At 47.1% G+C, this 21,947-nt stretch overlaps 1 protein-coding gene and 1 non-coding gene across 4 annotated transcripts in view; one reads left to right on the top strand and one right to left on the bottom strand.

Moving 5' to 3' along the window:
• Positions 1–21,947, bottom strand: part of LOC135366418 (uncharacterized) — a 113,180-nt gene that overhangs the window by 89,611 nt on the left and 1,622 nt on the right. For all 3 annotated transcript variants that reach the window (XR_010414151.1, XM_064599105.1, XM_064599106.1), the window contains exons 2-3: positions 6,159–6,256; positions 1,899–2,094 (exon numbers count right to left, since the gene is read on the bottom strand). Coding sequence is in view for 2 of the 3 variants with exons in the window: in XM_064599105.1 (XP_064455175.1) it covers positions 1,899–2,094; positions 6,159–6,256 (294 nt within the window). In the remaining variant the exon portion in view is untranslated. The remainder of the gene's footprint in view (positions 1–1,898; positions 2,095–6,158; positions 6,257–21,947) is intronic.
• On the top strand, positions 650–722 carry Trnat-ggu (transfer RNA threonine (anticodon GGU)). The gene has a single exon. It is a non-coding gene; the product is annotated as a tRNA-Thr (tRNA).

Below are 21,947 nucleotides of genomic sequence, written 5' to 3'. Positions count from 1 at the left end.
ATTGCAAATGGAACTGCCCAAAATAAGTCCCGAAATTGAGGCTTCAAAGTTTCGGGTATTCAACTGCGCACCAAATCAGTCGCAAAGATGCACGGAGAGCAGGACATGCTCCTGCTCTCCGCAGTGCAGTCCGCGCCACATTCAGTGGAAGCCAGTGGAGCAGGGACTCTTTCTCCCTGTGGTAGTGGCCTACCAGTGTGTGGGCCATCGTAGGGTCAGTCGAGCGCAGAAAATAGTTCGTCCTGACAGCGTCTTGGAAAAAGGCCTGAGAGCTATTTGTGCAGTATCGGTGAATGGCTACCAGGCAGACAGACAGAGTAAGCAGGGCAGAAGTGCCCAGCTGCACGAGCACACATGGCAGCAGAATCGGCGAGGGCATTCCCCAAGATACCAATGTGGCCCTAAATTCACTGGAACCACACACTGTGGCCTAGAGACGACAGTATGACGTGCAGGCAAAGGATCTCCGTGTAGATGTCGTTGATTTCTGCCGTTGAACTTTGCGCGAGTAAGATGCCAGGACCTCCAAGGCTGACTGACTATCCGAAAGAATAGTCCACACTCTTGTTGTCCACGAAGATATGTAGCGCAGAGCCGACAATTTAGCAAAGACTCAGATGACGCTCCCCGAAAGTCGCTGGAGAGGCGTGTTAGCTTAGCTCAATTGGTAGAGCCCTGGACCGGTAATCCAGAAGATGTGGGTTCGATCCCTACAGCTAGCTAACCTTTTCAGTGACTTTCATCTTTAATCGTTGATTTCTTAGGCAATTTGAGGCTTTGTTTGTATCTGTCCCTTCTATGTTGTTCCAGCCTCAGAACATCAGTTTCTCTCTTAGCAAAGGCTTCTGCTTCGGTTGATGACAGCGCGGGCAGCAGCTTGAAACCGCGCTCGTATGGCTACTCAGGAATATAAAAAGCAGATGATGATCCATCGGATACCACCGAGCCGTCAGTGTAAATCTCCGTTCGATTCGCGTGCAGGAAGTGAAGATGTCGCAGCGTTAGTTGGCATGCCACAACAGCTGAGGCATGGCTCTTTTTCGGAAGACAAAGAACAGATGTGTGCACGGGGGGCAGACATAAGCGGCGCCGCATAGGAGACCAAGGTATGCGATGGCGGGACTCGGCTTTGAAGGCGCAGAAGAACTTGGCAGTACGGAGAAGTAGGGGAATGCTGCGTAATATCAGCGGAACATTGGATATACGCAGCACCGACTGACCCGTACGCCGTAACCATGTTTATCAGTGTGCGCAACGTACTGTATATTGTAGTTACGGCTGGTCCAACGTTTATCTTGTTCTGAGTTTCACGGACACTGCACATATGACCACTCTCATCAAGCTTAATGCTTTTTTTTTCAAGTTAGAACTCCCGAAGAAGTCCCATAACATATCAATTTTCTCGAATCCACCGTATAAAACTATAGCCATTGCAGCCGGTATACCGGTCTAAATGTGCTCACCTACCCAGTTGTGAACAGTTCTGTTGCTGGCTGGCGCTGCAGGCAGAGTGTCGAGCTGCCCCCTGGCGAAGTGCACTGCGCCTATAGCTGACCTCAAAGTATCTAAAGGTACCATCCTGAATCAGGGGGTCCAGGTTCAACCCCTGGCGCTGGCACTTATTGTTTTTGTGTGTGCGTGTTTTTGTGGATTGCTTGTTGACTTTTGTCTCAATCTGTCTTTGCGCGAGCTCAGGCTTCATCTTCAATGAATTTCGCCACCAGCTCGAATGCGTCTATGCCATTTGATCAAACCTTCCTCACGAGCATATTTTGGACACAATTGTTGTAAATGCTACTGGTATTCTGGATCGGCAGTGCGGAAATGATATTGGACTGACGTTGATGTAGCGCACAATATGTAAATTGATCGGCACCTGAATATATCTATGCACTTACCCTGCCTTCAGTCCCAGTCATATGAAACTGCATCAAAGAATAATCTCCTTTCTTCAGAAGAACAGGGCCTTGGATGTCAGAATTCTTGTCGGTGTCGGACTTGGAACAGGTACATTGTACCGAGCTTCCCCTGCGTACTTCTGCATTCATGTAGCAGTTGTCGACATCAGATTTTTTGGAGTATTTGACGTCCATCCTGCAGTACAGAGATAATCCTTTACTGCTCTAACAAAAGTAAATGGAAAGGCTGATGTATCTCCTTAGAGATAACTCCTTAGATAACTCTCTAAGGAGATTCAAATTTCAGATTTCAGATTGTTTTTGTGAAATCAATCTGAAATCTGAATCTCCTGAGAGAGTTATCATGTCTTTTGTCACTTTTCTTAAGTGCACAATTGTGCACAAGTGAAAGGAAAACGTCAGTAAGCTTGCTTCATTGCTCTCGTTTCGGGATTGGTTTCATTTTTATGGTTTCGACCCTCCGGGTACTACCAGAGTGATGAGACTGTGTTTTCGAGGAGGAAAATTAAGGCTGTGGTATTACTCCTCCTCTGAAAACGACCATTTTCTGAACAAGACTTCGTCGCTCATGACCGTCTGTTCCTCATTCTAGGAAATTCTAGGACATTTCTACCCATTCGAGTAGAACTGTGTTACAACCAGAACTATACTCAAATGACTGCAAGGGTACAAACGTCTCTACTGGTATGGGTACAATTGGTAGTACAACCCTTGCGCTCAAAACAGTTCAACTGTTACACTGCTTGAAGCATATGTTCAACTCTAATGGCAAGAGCATATAGTCGTATATGAGTCGCTGCCACGACGTATTGCTGCGCTATCATTGCGGCAGAAGGCGCGGTAACAAAATACTAGTCATTTGGTAAAGGGGTGGCCTTGGCTTTGCCGTTTTTCTTTCAGTGTTTTTTTTTGGGTTTTTTTCTGTTCGGCAAGTGCGCCTGATTTTTTCATTTTATATTGCAATACACGCTGATTGTGAACTGAAAATCACACTGGATTCTCGATCCTTCTTATCATATCTATAGCAGAGAGCTCCCTAGCATCCGCAACATGTTCCCTTGCGGGGCAGATGAATAACACTCAATTTTCTTAGCACGCTCAATACCTAAACTGCCGCAGTACGTTGCTTCCAGCACGGAGGCCTAGCGCCATCCCTCCGAACGAGTGAGCTCTCCCGCTTCCGACCACCGCTAGGGTGTCGTCCCGAGGATAAAATGTGCTACTTCCGCATCTGGTGGAGTCAAGGCTGGAACAATCACCAAAGAAACGTGTATGTGGTCCGTGTCAGCGACAGAAGTTCTTACACGAATGTAGGAGGACAACCTTGCAGCCCTTCGGTGAAATACACGCAATGCTCGCATATACGCGGACATGGCGACGCTGTTGAACGGCGTCATACACAGTAGAGTGAGTGGAACATGAGTAGAACTAGAGTCACTAAATAAGCTAAAGAAGCGTAGCTTATTTAGTGACTCTAAGTAGAACAGTTGGTTATTACTGTCACTGCGACTGCTTATGCTGGCCAAGCGTGCTCGCGTGGCGCGAGGGCTGTCTGGTGCGCGTTGAGAACGACGATGCCAACGATGGTCTTCTATCGCGAAGTGTCTGTGATATCTTTCTGAATGTGATGGATGGCTTAATGAAGAATAATTATACAGGACTAACGGTCATGCTCTGTACCATTAACTAGCAAAGCGATTCCTCCAGCAAGTCTGAGAGCTGAGCCGTGGTAAGCGTAGTAAGCGTGTGCGTGGCAAGCCTTTGACCGTGAACTATGATGGTATCAAAACGAGTTTGTACGCGATGTTGCGCAGAGGCCCACTTCAAAAAAGACTGCGCGGTCCCGATGTGTGCTCGCTGTGGTGATTTTGGGCATGAGAGGTGCGATGCTTCGTGTAAGCGCTGTGGTGGGGATCATGCTGTATCCGAATGTTTGGCTACGACATGGGCATCCCGTGTTTCTGATGGCGGTGTGCTACCAACTGCTCCCGTTGGAGCGCCTCCCGTGCAGGCGCTCGCGGACGAGAGTGTCACGGCTGAGGTGGTATGTCCAGCGGGAGTGGCTCACGATACCATTAGTGTGGCGGAAGAGCCTTCCGCTGTTAGTGAATGCAGTCATAATGTTAGTGGAGATGTAGTTAGTGGTGACAGTGCCGATGCCGGTGACAGCATTACAGGTGTCTCTGCTGTCAGCGCGTTACCAGTCCTGCTAGTCCAGATAGTGTTGCAGCTGTAGTAGTCAGTGGCGGTGCTCTTGATGTAAGAGACGCTTCTCCAGTTGAGCACACGAGTGCTGTTATTGGTGGCATTGTGGCAGGGTGCAACTCCCAGATTACCGAAGCGATCGGTGACAAGGATGACAGTGTTGCGTCCTCAGACACCGAGCGCTTGGCGATTGATGAGGACCCTAAGATAGTGCACGTGGGTGATAGCGATTTTCCTGCTTCTGTCGCTAAACGTATGCGTGTGTCCTCCGACGGCTTCCAAATGCATGATGGCTCTCAAATCGACGATGGGTCCTAGTGTTAAATTCCCTGCATTTCCTATCTTTTTAATGTCTCTGTTCAGTCGTGCAACCCTAAACGTCCGGGGGTTTAGCAGGGAGGCCAAGCAAGTGGAGGTTGTCGATTGGGCAAAGTTGGCAGGTGTGGACATTCTCCTTCTTCAAGAGACTGGTTGCCTTCCCGGGCGCGCGATGAAGTCCATTGAGGATTCACATGGGCTCAGAGCTTTCTTCAGTTCTGACTCGCCACACAGGACAGGCGTGGGTATTTTAGTGTTCCCGTCATTCCGGGGTACCGTCCGATGGTTCGACATGTCTTGTCAGAGAAGTCCTTTATTGCTCTGAATCCAGACGAAAAGTGACAACGAACAAAATTTCCCCCGAACAGCAAACCTCGGCTCGTGACTAGAATGTCCACGCGCCTCAACACACTATCGTCGTCAGCCTCTTTATCGGCTCATACGACACCTCCCCTTTTTCCAGACTGGCTATGTACATTGATACCTCTCAGGAGGCCTGATTACTCTGCCCGAGCGAGTCCTTAGTTCCTGTCCTGTCTCTGGCACGGTCTGCAGGTGACGGCTGGTACGACGCACAACACCGCTTGGAGTTGAGACCTCGTAGGATCGTGGGACTGACGTCTGCCCAAGCACACTTCCTCGCATCGCCATGCCGCAGAATATTCTTACACGGGCATCCGCTCCAGAGACGCTCTTTTTCTTGCTGGTCGTCTCCTGTTGTAATGCATACGTGCAGTGTTGAACGCGTCTGCCATGTGACCGACATGTGCATACCATATGATAAATTTGAATTGAATTGATTGTCGAACACTCGCCGCCGTGTCCATCCAATCAATACTGCGCTAAATCTGACAGTCACGTGTCGGTCATTGTCATATGAGGCGATAAGCGGCAAGCGTATGCAGGTTTGTGACCGTCTCACGTTACCTCATGAAGAAAAGAAACAAGTTAACATACTGCACCTGAATACGCTCTCCTTTAGAATTCTGCAGTTCAGTTGGCCCACATCCCTCGCCGCCTTCAGCCGACTCTTAGCTGTCTCAGCTTCTGCGCATTCGTTCAACACTGCTTTGAAAGCTTTACAGCGACGAACATAGGTGGCCACGCTGCCACATCGTCAACTGGACAAAGGAGAAACGACACAACGCGGCGAAACGGGGAAGGGTCGTGAACTGGTGAACGAGTACGTGCGACGACAATTGACGAGTTGGTTCAGTTTATCCCTATGATACGTTCAATTTAAACTGTTGATTCACGAAAGACATATCATTAGTTCACATGTCATTGCATGTGAATAGTTGCGGCTTCTCGTCGCGCGGAGCAGCAGTGGAGACCGTATGCGGCATTATTGACCGTCCTATAGGAAGTGTACGTCTTGCTGCCAAACCACAATCGAGAGGACGTAGCGAACGGCGAGCTCAAATAAACAGCTCTGTCGCTGTCGTGCATTTGGCGTCACTGTAACTTTTATTATATAGGCGACATCTTGTTCTCTTTTCTATTTCTTTCTTTCTTTTCATGGCGTTTTTGCAACTTGCATTCCGCACTGGTTAGACCACGTCATAAGAAAATGTTTTGCGTGGCATGTTCTGCTTCATTGAATTATCTTTCTTTTTATGTTTGTGCTTTCTGTTTTTAGTGTTGGCACAGCTGGTTGTTAAGTGTCACTCTTCGATGCTCTTTTCTGTTAACAGTACTAGAATGAAAAATACTCACCCGGGGCTCTCTGTAGCGTGGTAGAAGAGTAAACTGACATAAAAACCGGTAGTGCTTTGCGGGAAATTCTTCCTAATACTGCCCTTTCCTTTTGGATTCTGCAAATCATCGAGAGAAAAGAGGATCTGTTATGTAGATCACAAAGTATTCAAGAGTCCAAAGCAAGAAAACCTTCTTTCAACTCTTGACACAAAACTCAACTGTGTTACACTTAGGTCTATATAGACAAATTTGTTCAGAGACGTAAGTGCAGCTGACAGAATAGACCGCACCCTGTTTGTAAACAAATGACGTCATAGTGTCCGACAGCGCCACCAATTTGGTGGAGTTGAACTACGCTCGAAGCTAGAGGCGAACAAGGTCGCGCCCTAAAGCCATGGTCGTGAGGGGATTACCATGATCCCTGAAAGGGATGTGACCTTCGGTCCTACTTTTCTTTCAATAGGAGGGAGCGAACAAGTGTCCATTCGCGGAACCCAGCCCTTCCCTTCCGATCTGTTTCGGTTTCAGTCTGTATACCAACGTCATGCTGACGGTTCTCGTGTAGAGGTCTATTTTGCAGTGCTGAAAACGAAAATGATGCTTGAAAAAAGTTGTTTTGTTGATTAAAGCTGCGCATAGGCTATATGCAAATTTGCTACGACGTCAGACAAGACTGGATACTTCGTCGGCCATATTGGCTAATGCTTTTGTGCTGGTGTGTGTTAAAAAGCTCGTGCCAAAGATGACGGATCGGCGGCATTTTCCAACAAATTATCTCGATATCTTGGTTTGAGCCTGTCGTCGTAGCTGATACGTTTGAAAGCTGGTGTACGTCGGCTGCGCCGTGGTTCCCGCCAGCAGAGCAAGTCGTACAGCTTGCAAACATTGGTGCCTACGAACGCCAGCGATTCCAGGTACGTGAGTGAATAGCATTGCAGTTATATTTGCGAGAATCGCGTTCGCAACAACGACAGGCATTCAGCTTGCAGAGTGGCTTGAGCCGTCACAGCCTGCATGCCTTGGACTGTATGTTCCTCTTGCACGCTCAGTGCACGGGCGGCTAGAGATACGCGTGTTCTTGGTCTATGTTTGTAGGACACACGTTCTGTAACATGCGACCGTACGAAATGATATCATCGCAGCGCACAACAATACTTCGTGCCGCAAAACAAATCTCGGCACGGTTCCTCCTGAAGTAGGCCCAGGACGCATACTAACCCCCTATCCTCCTCTCCTTCCTGCTGTCCTCTCTCCATCTGCCCACGTCTGCACGCCACTCATAGTCAGGGTCGCTTCGCGGCGCTAACACGGAATTTAAAGAAAAGCAAAACAAAGCCAATCCTTACAAATGCTCAGCAACGCAGCCTTTCTAATCTTAAAGCCTGTGAAGACTTAATCACAAAAAGAGCAGACCGATGGTGCAATTGTTATAATGGATAAACAGGAATGCATGGATGACAGACTCCGACAACTGGCACGTGCTGCATTTTCAAGGTTCTTGGCTGCGATTCCACGGAAGAAATTGCGTGGACATCCCTCAAAATGTTACATTCCTAAAAGCTTCAAAAAACACAGATGCGGCACTGTACGAATATCTTCTCGATGCGAAATCCTGCACCCCGCAGGTTCTATTTGATCCCAAATATTCATAAAACAGGAAACCCTGGGCGCCCAATTCTTTCATGCAATGGAACTACAACCGGAAATGTTTCAAGCTATGTAATCTATCCCCACAGCACCGTCGTACATCAAGAATGCCAATCATTTTCTCAAATTACTGAGCCAATGTCAGCCGTCTCGTCCAAACCTCTTAGTTACATTAGACGTCACCGCCCTCAATACTAATATCCCACACGGACTGCATTTGCGCCTTTTCGATATATTCGGAAACCCGGTATGATCTCTGTGTCCTATCCACGCTACTAAAATTTATTCTGAAACACAAGAACTTGGAATTCAACGTCCAATAATACTTATAAATCAACGGCACGGCTATGGGCACCAAAATGGCACATGATTATGTAAATTTATTCGTGGGAGAGTTAGAAGAAAAGTTCTTGAAGGCAAGCGATCCAATACCCACTCTTTAGAAGCGCCATCTTGATGACATACTTACGATCTGGCCATACTCCAAAAAAAACCTGCTACGATTTATACACGATTTCAACCTTTCCCATCCCTCTACGAAGCTCACCCATTGCTATGCAGCAGTGACTCTTAACTTCTTGCATGCGCAAGTTAAAATAACTGGTGTACGAAGGGGGTTGCCTCAGGATAGGAGCCGCCGATATTTCGAACAGAGACGGTTCCGTTCGAAATATCGGCGGCTCCTGTCCTGAGGCAACTCCCTTTGTGCTTCTCTACCGGTCCGCTGGATTTCTACCCATCTACAAATAACTGATGGTGTTTTAACCACTGGTCTTTGTCGTAAGGCCACGGATTCCGGAACAGACGTCACCTACGGCCCACAAAATTGGCTAGCCCCTGCAGACAGTCTCCACGACACAGGAAACTCTGCGTGATGATGATCTGGAGAGGAACTGACTAAACCGAACGTTTATAGACCGTCAATTTTCCTCGACCTAGTCCAAGACGCTCTGAACAAGGCTCGGAGAGTAGATCGCCGGAGCTTAATCCACAGACGAAAAAAAAAAAAGACAAGAAAGTGATGCGATTAACGTAAACGTAACGTTCGCTGGTAATATCCCAAATATCAACATACATGGTCACCATAGCATCGCTCTTCAGATCCACCACGTGTCAACTGTAGGCGTGCACGCAACTTGCAAGATAGTTTAGTTCGCTCTAAAGCAACAAAATAAGGAAATTCACCAACTGGCTGCCGTCCATGCAATGCTCGCCGATGTCAGACTAGCGAACTAATGCAAATGGTTCGATCAGCAAAGAGCATATACTCCAACTTCTACGCTAAAATCAGCGTAGACCTAGATAGCAACTCCTCTAACGTTGCCTACTTAATTGAGTGTAACGCTAGCCAAGCACAGTAAGTGGGCCAGATGACAACTACTAATAACCACCGATGAGACATGACAAAAAGAAAAAGGAAACAACTAATCTTCCAGTGTCGCGCCAATTCAGTCAACCGGGCCATTCAATTACCAAAGTTTCAATCTTTGTCATTGAATCAAACTTTGCTTGCGATCGATCACGAGAACAACGGGAATCTTACCTTATCTACAAATTAATAGAGACGGTGGTCTATTGTTAACAATAAGAGATTTAACTGCTTAGATAAGGTTCTGTTTCCTTTTCCCCAAGCAGCACAGTGCACTGAAAGTCGAGTGCAATAGGGGTGGACGGATAGGTGCAAGGCCTTGAACAGACTCCTTGAACTAAAGAACATTGATAAGAGACATACCGTGCACCCCTGTTGCACTCGACTTTCAGTACATTGTGCTGCTTGGCATCTTTTTCTTTTCGGCTGCACCCGAGACATCCTTCTGACACCAAGGACGCAGACCTCACGCCTGGACTTGACACAACAACATTCCCGAGCTTGACTTCCTGACGACCGCCAGGTGACTCGAACTCCGATTGTTCCGTAATATATAAAACTCCAAGGCACCCTTCTAACCTCTCAGTCCTGACGAAGGCGGAGATTCCACCGTAACGTTGACGATACCCCTAGTTACATTCCTAATAGTTTAATTTGTAATAAATCGTCTTTCTTTTTTTGCTTCTCCCATCTTCGTTGTTTGCCTTTCATTCCTTCATAACTGTATATACTTCGCGGCCTTCTGAACTTTTATCCTTTTGTATATACAGGGTGTCCCAGCTAAATGCGAACACATTTTTGAAAAACATATATATTACCTTTTTCGAGTTGAAATCCGTTTTCAATGTAGTATATATGCTGAAGGGCTCCAGCAAACTCCTAAGGCAATGTCCTAATTAATTTTCAATAATTGACGTTTTAATTAAAAAGGCTACGAAGTTGTCCCAATAAGAACATCTAGTCCCTTTGTTCTGGCTTTGTCGCAGCGATATCTTTTGCAGAGCCCCAAGCCTCGTCATAGCACGTTCCTTTCCCCAACCTCCATCATGCTTTTATTCACGATGACAATGAGCTTACAATTTAAAACTCTTTCCCAAAAGAAGAAGAAAAATGTTCAGTTCTTCTGCTGACCTCTAAGAGTTCTGCAACACACTCCCCCCCCCCCCCCCCCCGTAAAAGCACTACAAAGCTTACACCATTTCGAGAGGATACAGAAGCTGCACCGGTTGTCGCAGTACTGTTTTGCTGTTTTGTCTTGCAGCTTCATTGCGCAGGCCCGCACTACTTTGTCACACCCCCAAAACACGGTAGCAACTCTTCCTATCTTCCACATGTGTCGATGAACCTTTTCTTCGCTAATCAAAACCACATCACCCTCCTTCACTGGCAGAGGCTTATGTACACCCCAACTATGAGCTACCGAAGTTGTAGTAAGTACTCTTTCAGCCACCTCTTCCAGAAGCTTTCGATGGCTCTTTCGTGCTTCGTCCAGTTAGCTTTAACTTGTGCACTCGTTGATCGTGGTGTTGATATAGGAGCCATTGGCAAACACGTGAGTCTCTTTCCCGTCAGGAAATGTGCGGGAGTTAGAGGGGAAAGGTCTTCTGGGCAGTCACCAAGATAAGTAAGTGGTCTTGAATTTACAACTGCTTCAACCTGCTGCAAGATTGTGGTCAGTTCTTCAAACCCATATCTGTTACGACCCAGTGTCTTCCGAAGGGTTCCTTTCACCGTTTTTACCAAGCGTTCCCAGAACCCTCCCCACCATGGAGCATATGTCATGATAAACTTCCATGTTATCATTTTCTCTGTACAATAGTCGTGAAAACGCTGTCTCTGCAAAGTGTCGCAGAAAATACTTGTCTTTTCTCCGCCTTCTTGAAGGTTATTGCATTGTCAGTGTATATCACTTTAGGTATGCCTCGAACGAGCAATGAACCGGGAGAAGGCTAGCGGGAAGCATTTTGTGGACATTTTAGATACGCGCTCTAAATGAATGGCTCGAGTTGTCGCACATGCGATCAGCAAGATGTAGGACTTTTCGTGGCGTACTGCTCCTTTGAAGAAAACAGGACCGAAAAAATCAATCCCGACGACTTCAAATGCGTACCAGCTCCTACTCGATCCTGTGGTAGTGGAGCCATTCTTGCTGTCGCTGCTTTGGCTCGGTACCTGGTACAACTCCTGCAGTGAAAGATTACTTTTTCACAATCTGCAGTCCTTTTGGAATGCAAAATCGTTCCCGAAGTTCAGTTAGGGTATCTTGCACTCCTCCGTGCAGAACTCTCAGGTGCACTGATTCCACCGTCAGTACCGTATATCGATGGTCGGGTGGAAGCAGAATCGGGTGCTTTACTGTTCCTGAAATTTCCAACAAATGGAGACGTCCGAAGATCCGCACGATTCCTTCGTTGTCAAGAAAAGGTGCTAGCTTCACTACGGCCGAGTTTTTCTCTATCCTCTTTCCTAGACTCAGAGTTTGCTTCTCGAGTCCATATCTTTCCTCTTGAGCTCGTTTCTCTGCCCAACTAATGTCTTCTGTTGAGAGTGCCCCAAGCACCCGTGGGTTACCCGTTCTGCTATTGTCGACGAACCGTTTGATCCATGCTCCCACACTGAGAGCTCTTCGCAAACTGTTGAATCGGTCGAGGTCCAGTACAGCGGGAGCTCCTATACTGACACAACTTTGCAGCGTAGTGGCGTCATTGTGCACATCCTCTTGATCAGGAAGGTCATTTATTTCTGGAAGCACCGTCTGAGCAGGCCATTCGTCTTCGTTCCGTTCGAGACACTTGAGTCCGTTCCACCATGTGTCACACTTCTCAAGCTTTTCCAGTGACTCCCCCCTGGTCAATAGGTCAGCTGGGTTTTCTTTCCCAGGACAAAATCTCCAAGCCGATACGTCGCTTTTCTCCTTGACCTCAATAACCCTATTTCTTACAAATTGTTTCCAACGTAACGGAGAACCTCGTACCCAACGAAGGGTGATTGACGAATCTGTCCAGTATACGCAGGTCACTTCCTTCAGCCGCGTTCAGTTATTTTTTTAGATAGTCTCACTCCCAACAGGGCGCCCATAAGCTCTAGTCGTGGTAAAGTTAAGGCCTTCAAAGGCGCATCCCGAGCGCCCGCCCGAGGCGCAGGCCCGAGCCTTGGCAAACACAAACTCGACCTTCGCTGTTCTTCCATTTGCAATGGCTCTTATATACAAACAGGTTCCGTATGCATAAGGACTAGCGTCACTGAAGATGCGAAGCTCATACTTGAAGTTGAAATTTCCGTCTGGAACGAGACGATGTCGTTCATGCAACTTTGGCAGCTTCGACCACCAAGTACGCCACTGCTCTTGTATGTTCCCAGTCAGAGGTGTGTCTCAATCAAGCTTCTCCTCCCACAAACGTTGAAACAACATTTTGATTCGAATGCTGAACGGAGAGAGCTTTCCTAGAGGGTCAAACAGCTTCGCTGCTGCGCTCAGGATTCCGCGTTTACTGCTAATGAGCGCTACACCTTCCTCTAGCATGCGTTTCCCTGAGACCTTCAGAGTACCACCGTGAATGTACCACAGTATACCGAGAACTTTCCTATCTTCACTGCAACTCAGGGTTCTCTCTCGTCTGCCGTTGGTGTCTTGCTCACTAAACTGTTTTCGTACCTCCCCTGAGTTTGAAATCCATTTTCGTAGATTCATGCCAGCATCTTGAAGAATAGATGAAGCGTCGTTGCATATCGTTATTGCTCCATCCACCGTTGATGAACCCGTCGATAGGTCGTCCACGTAGAAACTATTGACAATGTGCCGTGCCGTCCGTTGGAAAGGCCCGTTGACGTTTTCTAGGTGATGTCTCAGTGTGGGCTCCAAAAGAAAGGGGCCCGCTGTCGTTCCGAAGGGTACACGTTTCATTCTCCACACTTCCACCGGATTCTGAGAAATAGCTTCCGTAGGTACATAATGATAAACGGAACGCAGCCAGGGACACGGACGAGGAAGTGCACAAACGAACTGCTGACCCTCAACTAACAGAAGTTTACTTGTAACACACATTTAAATGCAAAAACAAGATACAAGGAATGTGACAACACCTTATCACAATATCAAAACAGAAAAACTAGCTGCTCAACACATGATGGTTGCGATCCAGGCACGTTCCAAGATGTTCCATTTCGGCTGATAAGAGTGACAATGACGGTGTTCTAACACAGTGATCTTCCTCTGACTTTGTGATCAAGAAGGTCTCCAGAATTTCCCGAGCAACGCGCGTTTTGAAGCCACGCTCTGTTGTGGTATTATTCAATAGCGGGGAGCACCCACAGGTCTTGCCGTGAAGAGCCAGGTGTCCTGATGGAGTGGTGCTCCGGACCAACGCCCTATGTTCGTTCAGTCTAGTGTTAATCCAGCGCCCAGTCTGGCCTATGTAAACCCTCCCGCATGTTAACGGAATGCGATATACCACATTCCGCCGGCATTCAACCGAGGCATTCTTGTGCGAAATCTGGCAGCCCTTTTTTGTAGAAGAACCATTCACCTTATCACAAAGAGTCATTAACTTAACTGGCGCTGAGAGGACCACAGGTACTGTATGTCTTTCTCCCACTTTTTTCAAGTTGTGTGACATAGTGTGTACATAAGGTATGGACACCGGTCGACCAGGTAACCTATCGTGCTTCTTCTTGTTTACACCTTTTACCTTGGCCAAGAGCGTTTCAGAAATTTCATACAGGATTCCTACTGGGTAACCCCCTTCGCATAACTTCATCGCTTGTGCTGCAAAACTGTCATGTACATGGTGCTCGCATGACCTGTCCAAAGCAGCCCCAAGGGATGCTGAGGCGATGGCCCTTTTTACAACTTTTGAGTGGCACGAGTCGAAGGGCAGAACTGCCTTTTTAGACCTGGGACAGTATGTCCAGTATACATGATAGGGAGATATCGTTAAGCGTAGGTCAAGGAACTGTAGGCAGGCTGCTCTAGGCATCTCAAATGTAAACCTCATGCCCCTTGAATGCAACCTAAAGACATCCAAGAAATCATTCTCAGATATTTGCGGTGAACAACCATCATTCTGCCAGTACAAAATCAAAAAATCATCGACATACCTAAAAATGCGGTATCAGCAGCTGCCCTCAAGTGCACCACTCACCAATCTGTAAAAAATCAGCCAAGAAAATTTGGCAAACAATGGGAGAAACCCTGGATCCAATTGGGGTGCCACCTTTTTGCACCAACAATTTGTCATCTTCCTTGATGATAGTGGAAGACAGGTAAGTGCGTAGTAAATCGATGAACGCTGTCACAGGGATGCCCGCTTTATTTTGAAACCGGACAGGGTCAGACCGCTCAATGGCATCTTGCACAGATGAAATCAAGGCATTTTGTGGAATCGAATAAAAGAGGTCCTCAACGTCTAAAGAAAACATGTTCACGTCAACGTTGCCCTCATTCTGCAAGAACTCGATAACCGGCAGCGAGTTATCAATAGCAAAGGGGTCCTGAACGTCAAGCTGCTTGAGCTGCTGCAGAAGAAAGGTGCTCACACTCCGTTGCCAAGTGCCCCTTTCCGAAACAATTGCCTCTAAAAGGCACTCCTTCCTTGTGTGTCTTCGCAGTATAGAAAACTTCCAAAAAATGTTTTGACGAAGACTTCACACGGCGACACAAGTTGTCCAGGTTGTTGTCCCTGCACAATTCTGTCCCTGTCCCTTCTGTCTGTCTGTCTGTCTGTTGTCCCTGTGTCCCTCGATTCCCGTTGTATAGAAGGGCGAAAAGTATTTAACAGACCCTGGTCTCGTTTTTCCAGATGCAGGGACGTGGGCACCACAACGAAACCCCCTTCCTTGTCTGACGTGACTAGCTTAACCTGTGCTTCAGTGCAGAAATCTGTGACTTGCCTTAGTATGTGGGTTGCACCAGTTGGCAGTGGAAGGTGCTTGACCGTATGGACCGCTTCCCGTATGCAAGCATCCTGCTCTCCTTCAGGCGCAGCCCCTGATACACTCCTAATTAGGCTCAAAATTTCAGGTTTCTTAAGATCTGGTTGCAAGCTGAACTTCGGGCCAAGCTTTAGAGTGTCAAGTACTTTTTCTGGCACCTCCACTGAGTCCAGCATAGTGACATGTCCCTCCACAGTGGGACGCTTCTTTTCGTTCTTCAAGCTTAGTAGAAGCCCTCGAAGCGTGGAGTCCTACAAGGCCTCAGCGAACTGGTTCCCTATTCAACTGTACCGCTTGAACCTTGAGAGCGATGCTTCCTCAGGCTCCCCCGGAACGCAGCAACACAACTTCAAGCAGTCTTGAAGAAAACGGTAGTGCCGCCAACACTCACCCCGAAGTATCTTGCCCATGCGAATAGCATGTCTTGTTGTCGGATTAATGAAGCCCAAAACTCGCTGAAATTGTTGATGTATGCAGTGGTGATCCAGAGCGAAAGATATGGATCGAGCTTTGCAGATACTCAACGCTGATTGGAATAGACACATAGCGATGCTGGTAGGAGAACCAGAACCACAAGAAACATTTAAAAAAGAGTTCCCCTTTGCACTGGAAATAAACTGAACGAGCGTAGAAATGCGGGGTAGTTGGTAACTGTACATAATGGTAAACGGAACGCAGCCAGGGACACATGGCTGCGTTCCTGTGTCCCTGGCTGCGTTCCGTTTATTATGTACAGTTACCAACTACCCCGCATTTCTACGCTCGTTCATCTTCCGTAGGACGATCTTGACACCACAGAAATCTCAACGCGTCCCTGTCCTTTTCTGGAACCTCAACCTGAAGAAACGCTTTCTCAATGTCTCTTGCCAGAACGATGCGGTACATTCGGAAACGTATCAAGACCGGTAGAAGATCCGTATTCAGACTCGGTCCTTTCTCCAAGCAATCGTTCAGTGAAGCCACGTTAGGTGCACGCGAGGATCCATCGAAAACAGCACGAAGCTTTGTGGTCTCTGATTCCTGTTTGACCACAGCTCGATGCGGCATGTAATAGACTTGTTGAGGTTGAACAAGAGAAAAGCTGAAGTTCTGAGGCTGGAACAACATAGAAGGGACAGATACAAACAAAGCCTCAAATTGCCTAAGAAATCAACGATGAAAGATGAAAGTCACTGAAAATGTTAGCCAGCTGTAGGGATCGAACCTACATCTTCTGGATTACCGGTCCAGGGCTCTACCACGTCTGAAGGCTCTACTTTCCGTCGTATGAATGTGTGTATGAGTGAGCAAAAAATGTAAGAGTGAAAGGAGGGTGAGTGAGAGTGAGTGGCTGGTTTGTCGTCCCTTCAGATGACGCACCCCGAAAGTCGCTGGAGAGGCGTGTTAGCTTAGCTCAATTGGTAGAGCCCTGGACCGGTAATCCAGAAAATGCGGGTTCGATCCCTACGGCTGGCTAACCTTTTCAGTGACTTTCATCTTTCATTGTTGAGGTTGTTTCCCGTTCTTTGACTCCCCGAGTACTTTTTCCGCATGTCTGTCACTTGCGTACTTCCTCATTGCAGCGTCGTACTCTGCCATGAAACCATTTTTCTTTTAGGAGTCCGTTGAGCCGACTCTCGGCTAGTTCCAAATTATCATTAAGGACGAAATCATTCTTCCAGGGTAGAGGGACGGCATATCTTTCGCCAATAGTTTCCTTAAATTGACAGAGAACTTTGTCGTCGTCTTCATCATTACTGTTTCCGCCGTAATACTCAGATGTTAAATTTCCCAGAACTTCTGTAATGATGCCTCGTGCGTGGCATCAGTGCGATGCACACAAACTAGAGTGCTGCCTTTGTTCTCGAGTGAAGATCTAACAGATACCGGTCCTTGAAAAGTCCAACCCAGGGCAGTGTTGATGGTAACGAGTTTATTATGGGCATTGCTTTACCGTACCTGACTTAAATTTACCACATTTGATCAGAGCCTAAAAGCACGCCAATTCCATCTTCTGTCCGTACCCCTGATAAGCGACGTTCATCGGCTAGGTTCTCTTCACATAGAAGAAAAGTACGCACGTCCTCGTTATCCAATGGGCATGTGACAAGATCTCCACAAATGAATGGTACCTCGATTGCTTCAAAGACATGTACATCCCCTCCGTACTGACTGCGTAAGCACCGTTTGACCAAACGCCGACGCTGCTTCTCCTTTGTGGAAGTCCTGTTCCCGAAGGTATTTATCGTGACGTCTATTTCTCCGGTACAAGGAAGATTCAGTTTTCTGGCAATATCTTGGCGCACGAAGGTTCTTTGACTACCGCCGTCAATGACTCCCCTGAGATATAGACTGCGACCTTCAGCTACGGCCCATGCCCTGAACGTTTGAAGTAATACGACGGTACCTGTCTTCACGTCTTCGCCAGTCCCACTCGTGTGCATACTAGTACTGACAACTTCGTTCAGTTTTGTCTGTTCACTTGGCTTCCACAAAGGATCGCACATCGTCCTTACGTGAGTGAGTGAGTGCCAACAGGAAGTGGCACGTAGCCCAAAGGCGATTGATCTTACGTGCCTTCCTCCGCGTGAAGAGCATGTTATTTTCTTCCGGCACATTCTTGCATGATGTCCATGTTTCGTACAACGGAAGCATCGCTTTTGAGCTGCAAGAGTAGTTTTCTTCTCTCCCAGAGGGACGCCAGCGTCGCACAGCTCCTTTATGTGTTGCGATGTGTTGCAAAATACGCAATCGTTGGCCATTTCTCGAGCAGTGGAGTGGAGAACTGACGCTGCCGGTCGTGTCTTGAATCCGCTATTGTTTGAATTCTTCGACTGTCGACCACCTTGCCTCTGATGTCCTCTCATCTCGTTGTCGTCATAGGTACTTCCATTTGTGAGCAGCAGCAGCATCGTCATCACCGCCGCTGTCCAATCATTGTCTTCATCGTGGCATCGCCCTTTACCAACCTAAAGCATTAATAAACGTCTATCTTGCCTTTGGTAACATGCCTGCTGATCCGTACATTTATTCAACATCTCTCCTGGCCAAATGGGGACGTCATCTGGACCGCCACTTTGTCATCACCGGCCGTTAGTGACAACCGGGACCACGCCGTCTTCCCATTTTCGTGCCTGACACATTGAACTTGAGGTGCTCAACGTTTTCGATTTCAATTAGGAGAAACTTTAGAATTCGATTTAACTCAGTAGTTCCAACAATCGCTCTTCCATCGGTACTCACTCAGGCATTTGTCTCGTCTCCATTGCCTTCCAAACTTGCTGTGCCAAGCTGCTGGCCTCTCTTCTCAGTACGATAATAATCCATGGCCATTTCAGTCGGCAACGCTGAAAGGATAGTATCTGTCAGCAGTATTGCAAACGAGTTGCTTTCCACAGCCAGTGCTTTGAGACCTCGCACGTTTGATTGGACTTGATCATATAGCTTCCTAGACACTCGAACAGCTATGGGAGTTCTAATTGGAGGCAATGTCCTCAGTTTCGTCAGGTACTGCATTTCAATGCGACGCTTGTCTCCAAATCTTTCCATCAAGATTTCAATGGCGTCGTTGTAGCACACCTCCGAAGCTTGTAGACCTGATATGGCGGCTGCAGCTGCTCCATCCAACATTGACCTTAAGTAGAAGACCTTCTCTGGTTGTGAAAGGTTACTGTTATCTGCGGGCTTTTTTAATTGTTCCCAAAAGGGAAGCCACTCTGATAGGTCGCCTCGGAAACGCATCAGTTGAAGCTTTGGCAGACGGACCCCAGCGTGATTACCATGAGGCGACGACGTGTGAACCGCAGACTGAGTCCCATGTAGTGCCACATATTCGTTGGAGCGGCCACCTGGCTGGCAGGCGCCTACACTGAGGTGAGCTATTGCAAGGCGACGCGTAGGTTAGACATTTGCTTGATAGAGTTTTCTTCGTATTCCAGAGCCATTTCATATTCCACCTCTAGTTCATCGTCCTTGAGATGACATTCAAATTCAGAATTGATCTCTCTGAGCTCTTCAAGGTTCACGCGAAGGCGCTCCAACAAGCTTTCGAGGGTCTTCCGGTCATTAGGAGTGCTGCTCAGTGCAGTCTTGGCTTCTCCCACAAGCCTCGTAGCTTCTCTCCTTCGAGACGTCCTCATCTTGAGACGTTCCATAGTCAATCTGTTTATCGAACAACCAGTGGATCACTGCAGACAAAGACTCCGTCCGTGAACGGTTTCCCGAGTTTTCGGCTCCAATTTTTTATGTCCTGGCTTTGTCGCAGCGATGTCTTTTGCAGAGCCCCAAGCCTCGCCATAGCACGTTCCTTTCCCCAACATCCATCATGTTTTTATTGACGATCACAATGAGCTTACACATTAAAACGCCTTCCCAAAAGAAGAAGAAAATCTTTAGTTCTTGTGCTGCCCTCTAAGACTTCTGCAACACCCTTCGGTCGCCTGATACCGTAGCCGTTTTCAGACATCGTCGTGACTAAGCTCCGTTTTCAGAACAAAAATCCGTTGGATAGGTCGTCCGCAAAAAAATTAGTGAAGGAAAACCGTTTCTTTTCTTAATTTTGTTCATTGTGCATCTTCGGAGAGGCGTCCTTCCTTCACCCCAAATGTGAGAATGTGAAAGAGCACACTATTGGCTCCTGCGTCGTGGAGAAAGATTGAAAGAGAACAGAACACGCAATCCAAGATACGGGCAGTTCCGATAGCGTCACCCAATACACTTGTTCTTTTGTTTACGCAAGTTACAGCTCATCTTGGGCGCATGAGGCGGCACTGTGCTTCCTCCTCCTCTCACATTAAAAGTGAAGGAAAGATGTGTCTCTGGAATCCGTAAAAACCTGGAAAATAATCTCTCTGCATTGAGCTTGGACACCCTACATACAGGGTGTCCCAGAAAACGTGTCATTGAATTATAATAAAAAAACTATGCCACCTAGAATCATGCGGTCATCAGCATTTGTTCTTATTAGGTTTTTGCCACCTCCTAATGGGAATGTCATGTACTCCAAGTTTAATTATGTAAATATTTGCGAACTGAACTCGGAAATTTGCCAAGTAAAGGTCACTTTTTTACCGCACCAATATGAAGAGCGTGCCGAATTCACTCAAATTCATGATAATTCAAAGTAACATTCACGAGCTATCCCATCAGAAAAAATAGCCGAATATCATGCTTTTCGGAGCGCCGGACCATAGCGCGCGATGACTTTTTGAGCGCAATCGCTCTCACTGCGACGAAAGCAGGTTCCGAAGCCAGCCCACAGAGTGATAGTAGAAAAAGTATCAGTTCCTAAATTGGGAGAGGGAAAGCATTATCCCAGCGAAAGTGGGACGTGACAAGCCGTGCCTGTTTTATCTCCCTCTGCGACGTCGGGGAGGGCTGGGATTCCAACCTCCTTTCGTCGGACTGACAAAGATCCCGCTGAGAAATTCATCGTGCGCTATTCTGTGCGACCTCCGTAGAGCATGATGTTCGGCATGTAGCATGTTTTCCGATGGGATAGCTTCTGAATATCCCTGTCAATTCTCATTAATTTGACTAAATTAGACACGCTCTTCCCATTGGTGGGGTAAAAAAGTGACCTTTACTGGGCAAATTTCCGACTTAAGCTTGCAAAAATTTACATAATTAAACTTACGTTACACGACATTCACACGAGGAGGTGGCAAAAACTCAGTAAGAACAAATGCCATTGACCGCATGGCTCTAGGTGCTGTAGTTTTTTTAATTAAAATTCAATGACACGTTTTCTGGGACACCCTGTATATATATATATACCGGGTGTTTCAGTTAAATCCCCGGGCTAAATAATTCGCGAACGGGTGCACCAATCCACGAGCTTTCTTTTTTACAAGTATCTGTCCGATACCACCTACAAGCTGCACACCGTGTGAATTAGTGGGAGGCGCTCATTATTAAAATAAAAATGCAAATGAGTTAAGTAAAAAAGCGTTACTTCTAAAGCAGGGCGCTGTCGGCATTAAAATGGGTACTACCCCTTTTGGGACCTTCAGTGGACACCTTTTAGAGAAAAATCTGCCACCGAAGCGGGTCATTTGTTGCAGTAATTAATTGGTTTCGGTTTACGTATTTTTGTAGTGGCTTGTCGCTGCGAAGCACAAAAGGACGCTCTTTCACTCCCTTATCCATCAATGAATTACGTCCTTACACCAATGAATTACACCAATAAATTACACCAATGAAATACGCCTTTTTGCGCTTCGCCGCGACCAGCCGCGAAAAAAATACGTAAACCGAAACCAATTAATTACTGCAACAAATGACCCGCTTCGGTGGCAGATTTTTTTCTAAAAGGTGTCCACTGAAGGGCCCAAAAGGGGTAGTACCCATTTTAATGCTGACAGCGCCCTGCTTTAGGAGTTACGCTTTTTTACTTAACTCATTTGCATTTTTATTTTAATAATGAGCGCCTCCCACTAATTCACACGGTGTGCAGCTTGTAGGTGGTATCGGACAGATACTTGTAAAAAAGAAAGCTCGTGGATTGGTGCACCCGTTCGCGAATTATTTAGCCCGGGGATTTAAGTGAAACACCCTGTATATATATATATATATGATACTGCTGATGAGGCCCAAGAAGGCCGAAACAGCTGTCCAGTACTGGCATGACGACGTTTGACATACAAACATATGCTACACCCCCAAGAACACAGACGGTCCCCGGGACGTCCTCACAGTGTCATCGTTTCCCCGTCCTGCGATTTGTATTCCCAGAATGTCCTGAGGTTGGCACTCGCGGATTGTCCGTGAAGAGTCATTCAGGTACATCCTGTGACAGTCCCGGTAGGTAGCTCAAGGGACGAGAAATGCCACCTTGTTCCATTTTCCTGCTAAGACTGCAAATATTCACTGACACATTTATT

The sequence above is a fragment of the Ornithodoros turicata genome, chromosome 8, assembly GCF_037126465.1.
Source record: "Ornithodoros turicata isolate Travis chromosome 8, ASM3712646v1, whole genome shotgun sequence".
Classification (NCBI taxonomy): Eukaryota; Metazoa; Arthropoda; class Arachnida; order Ixodida; family Argasidae; genus Ornithodoros; species Ornithodoros turicata.
The sequence above is the reverse complement of the archived record's forward strand: the minus strand, read 5'-3'. Positions and strand labels throughout refer to the sequence as shown.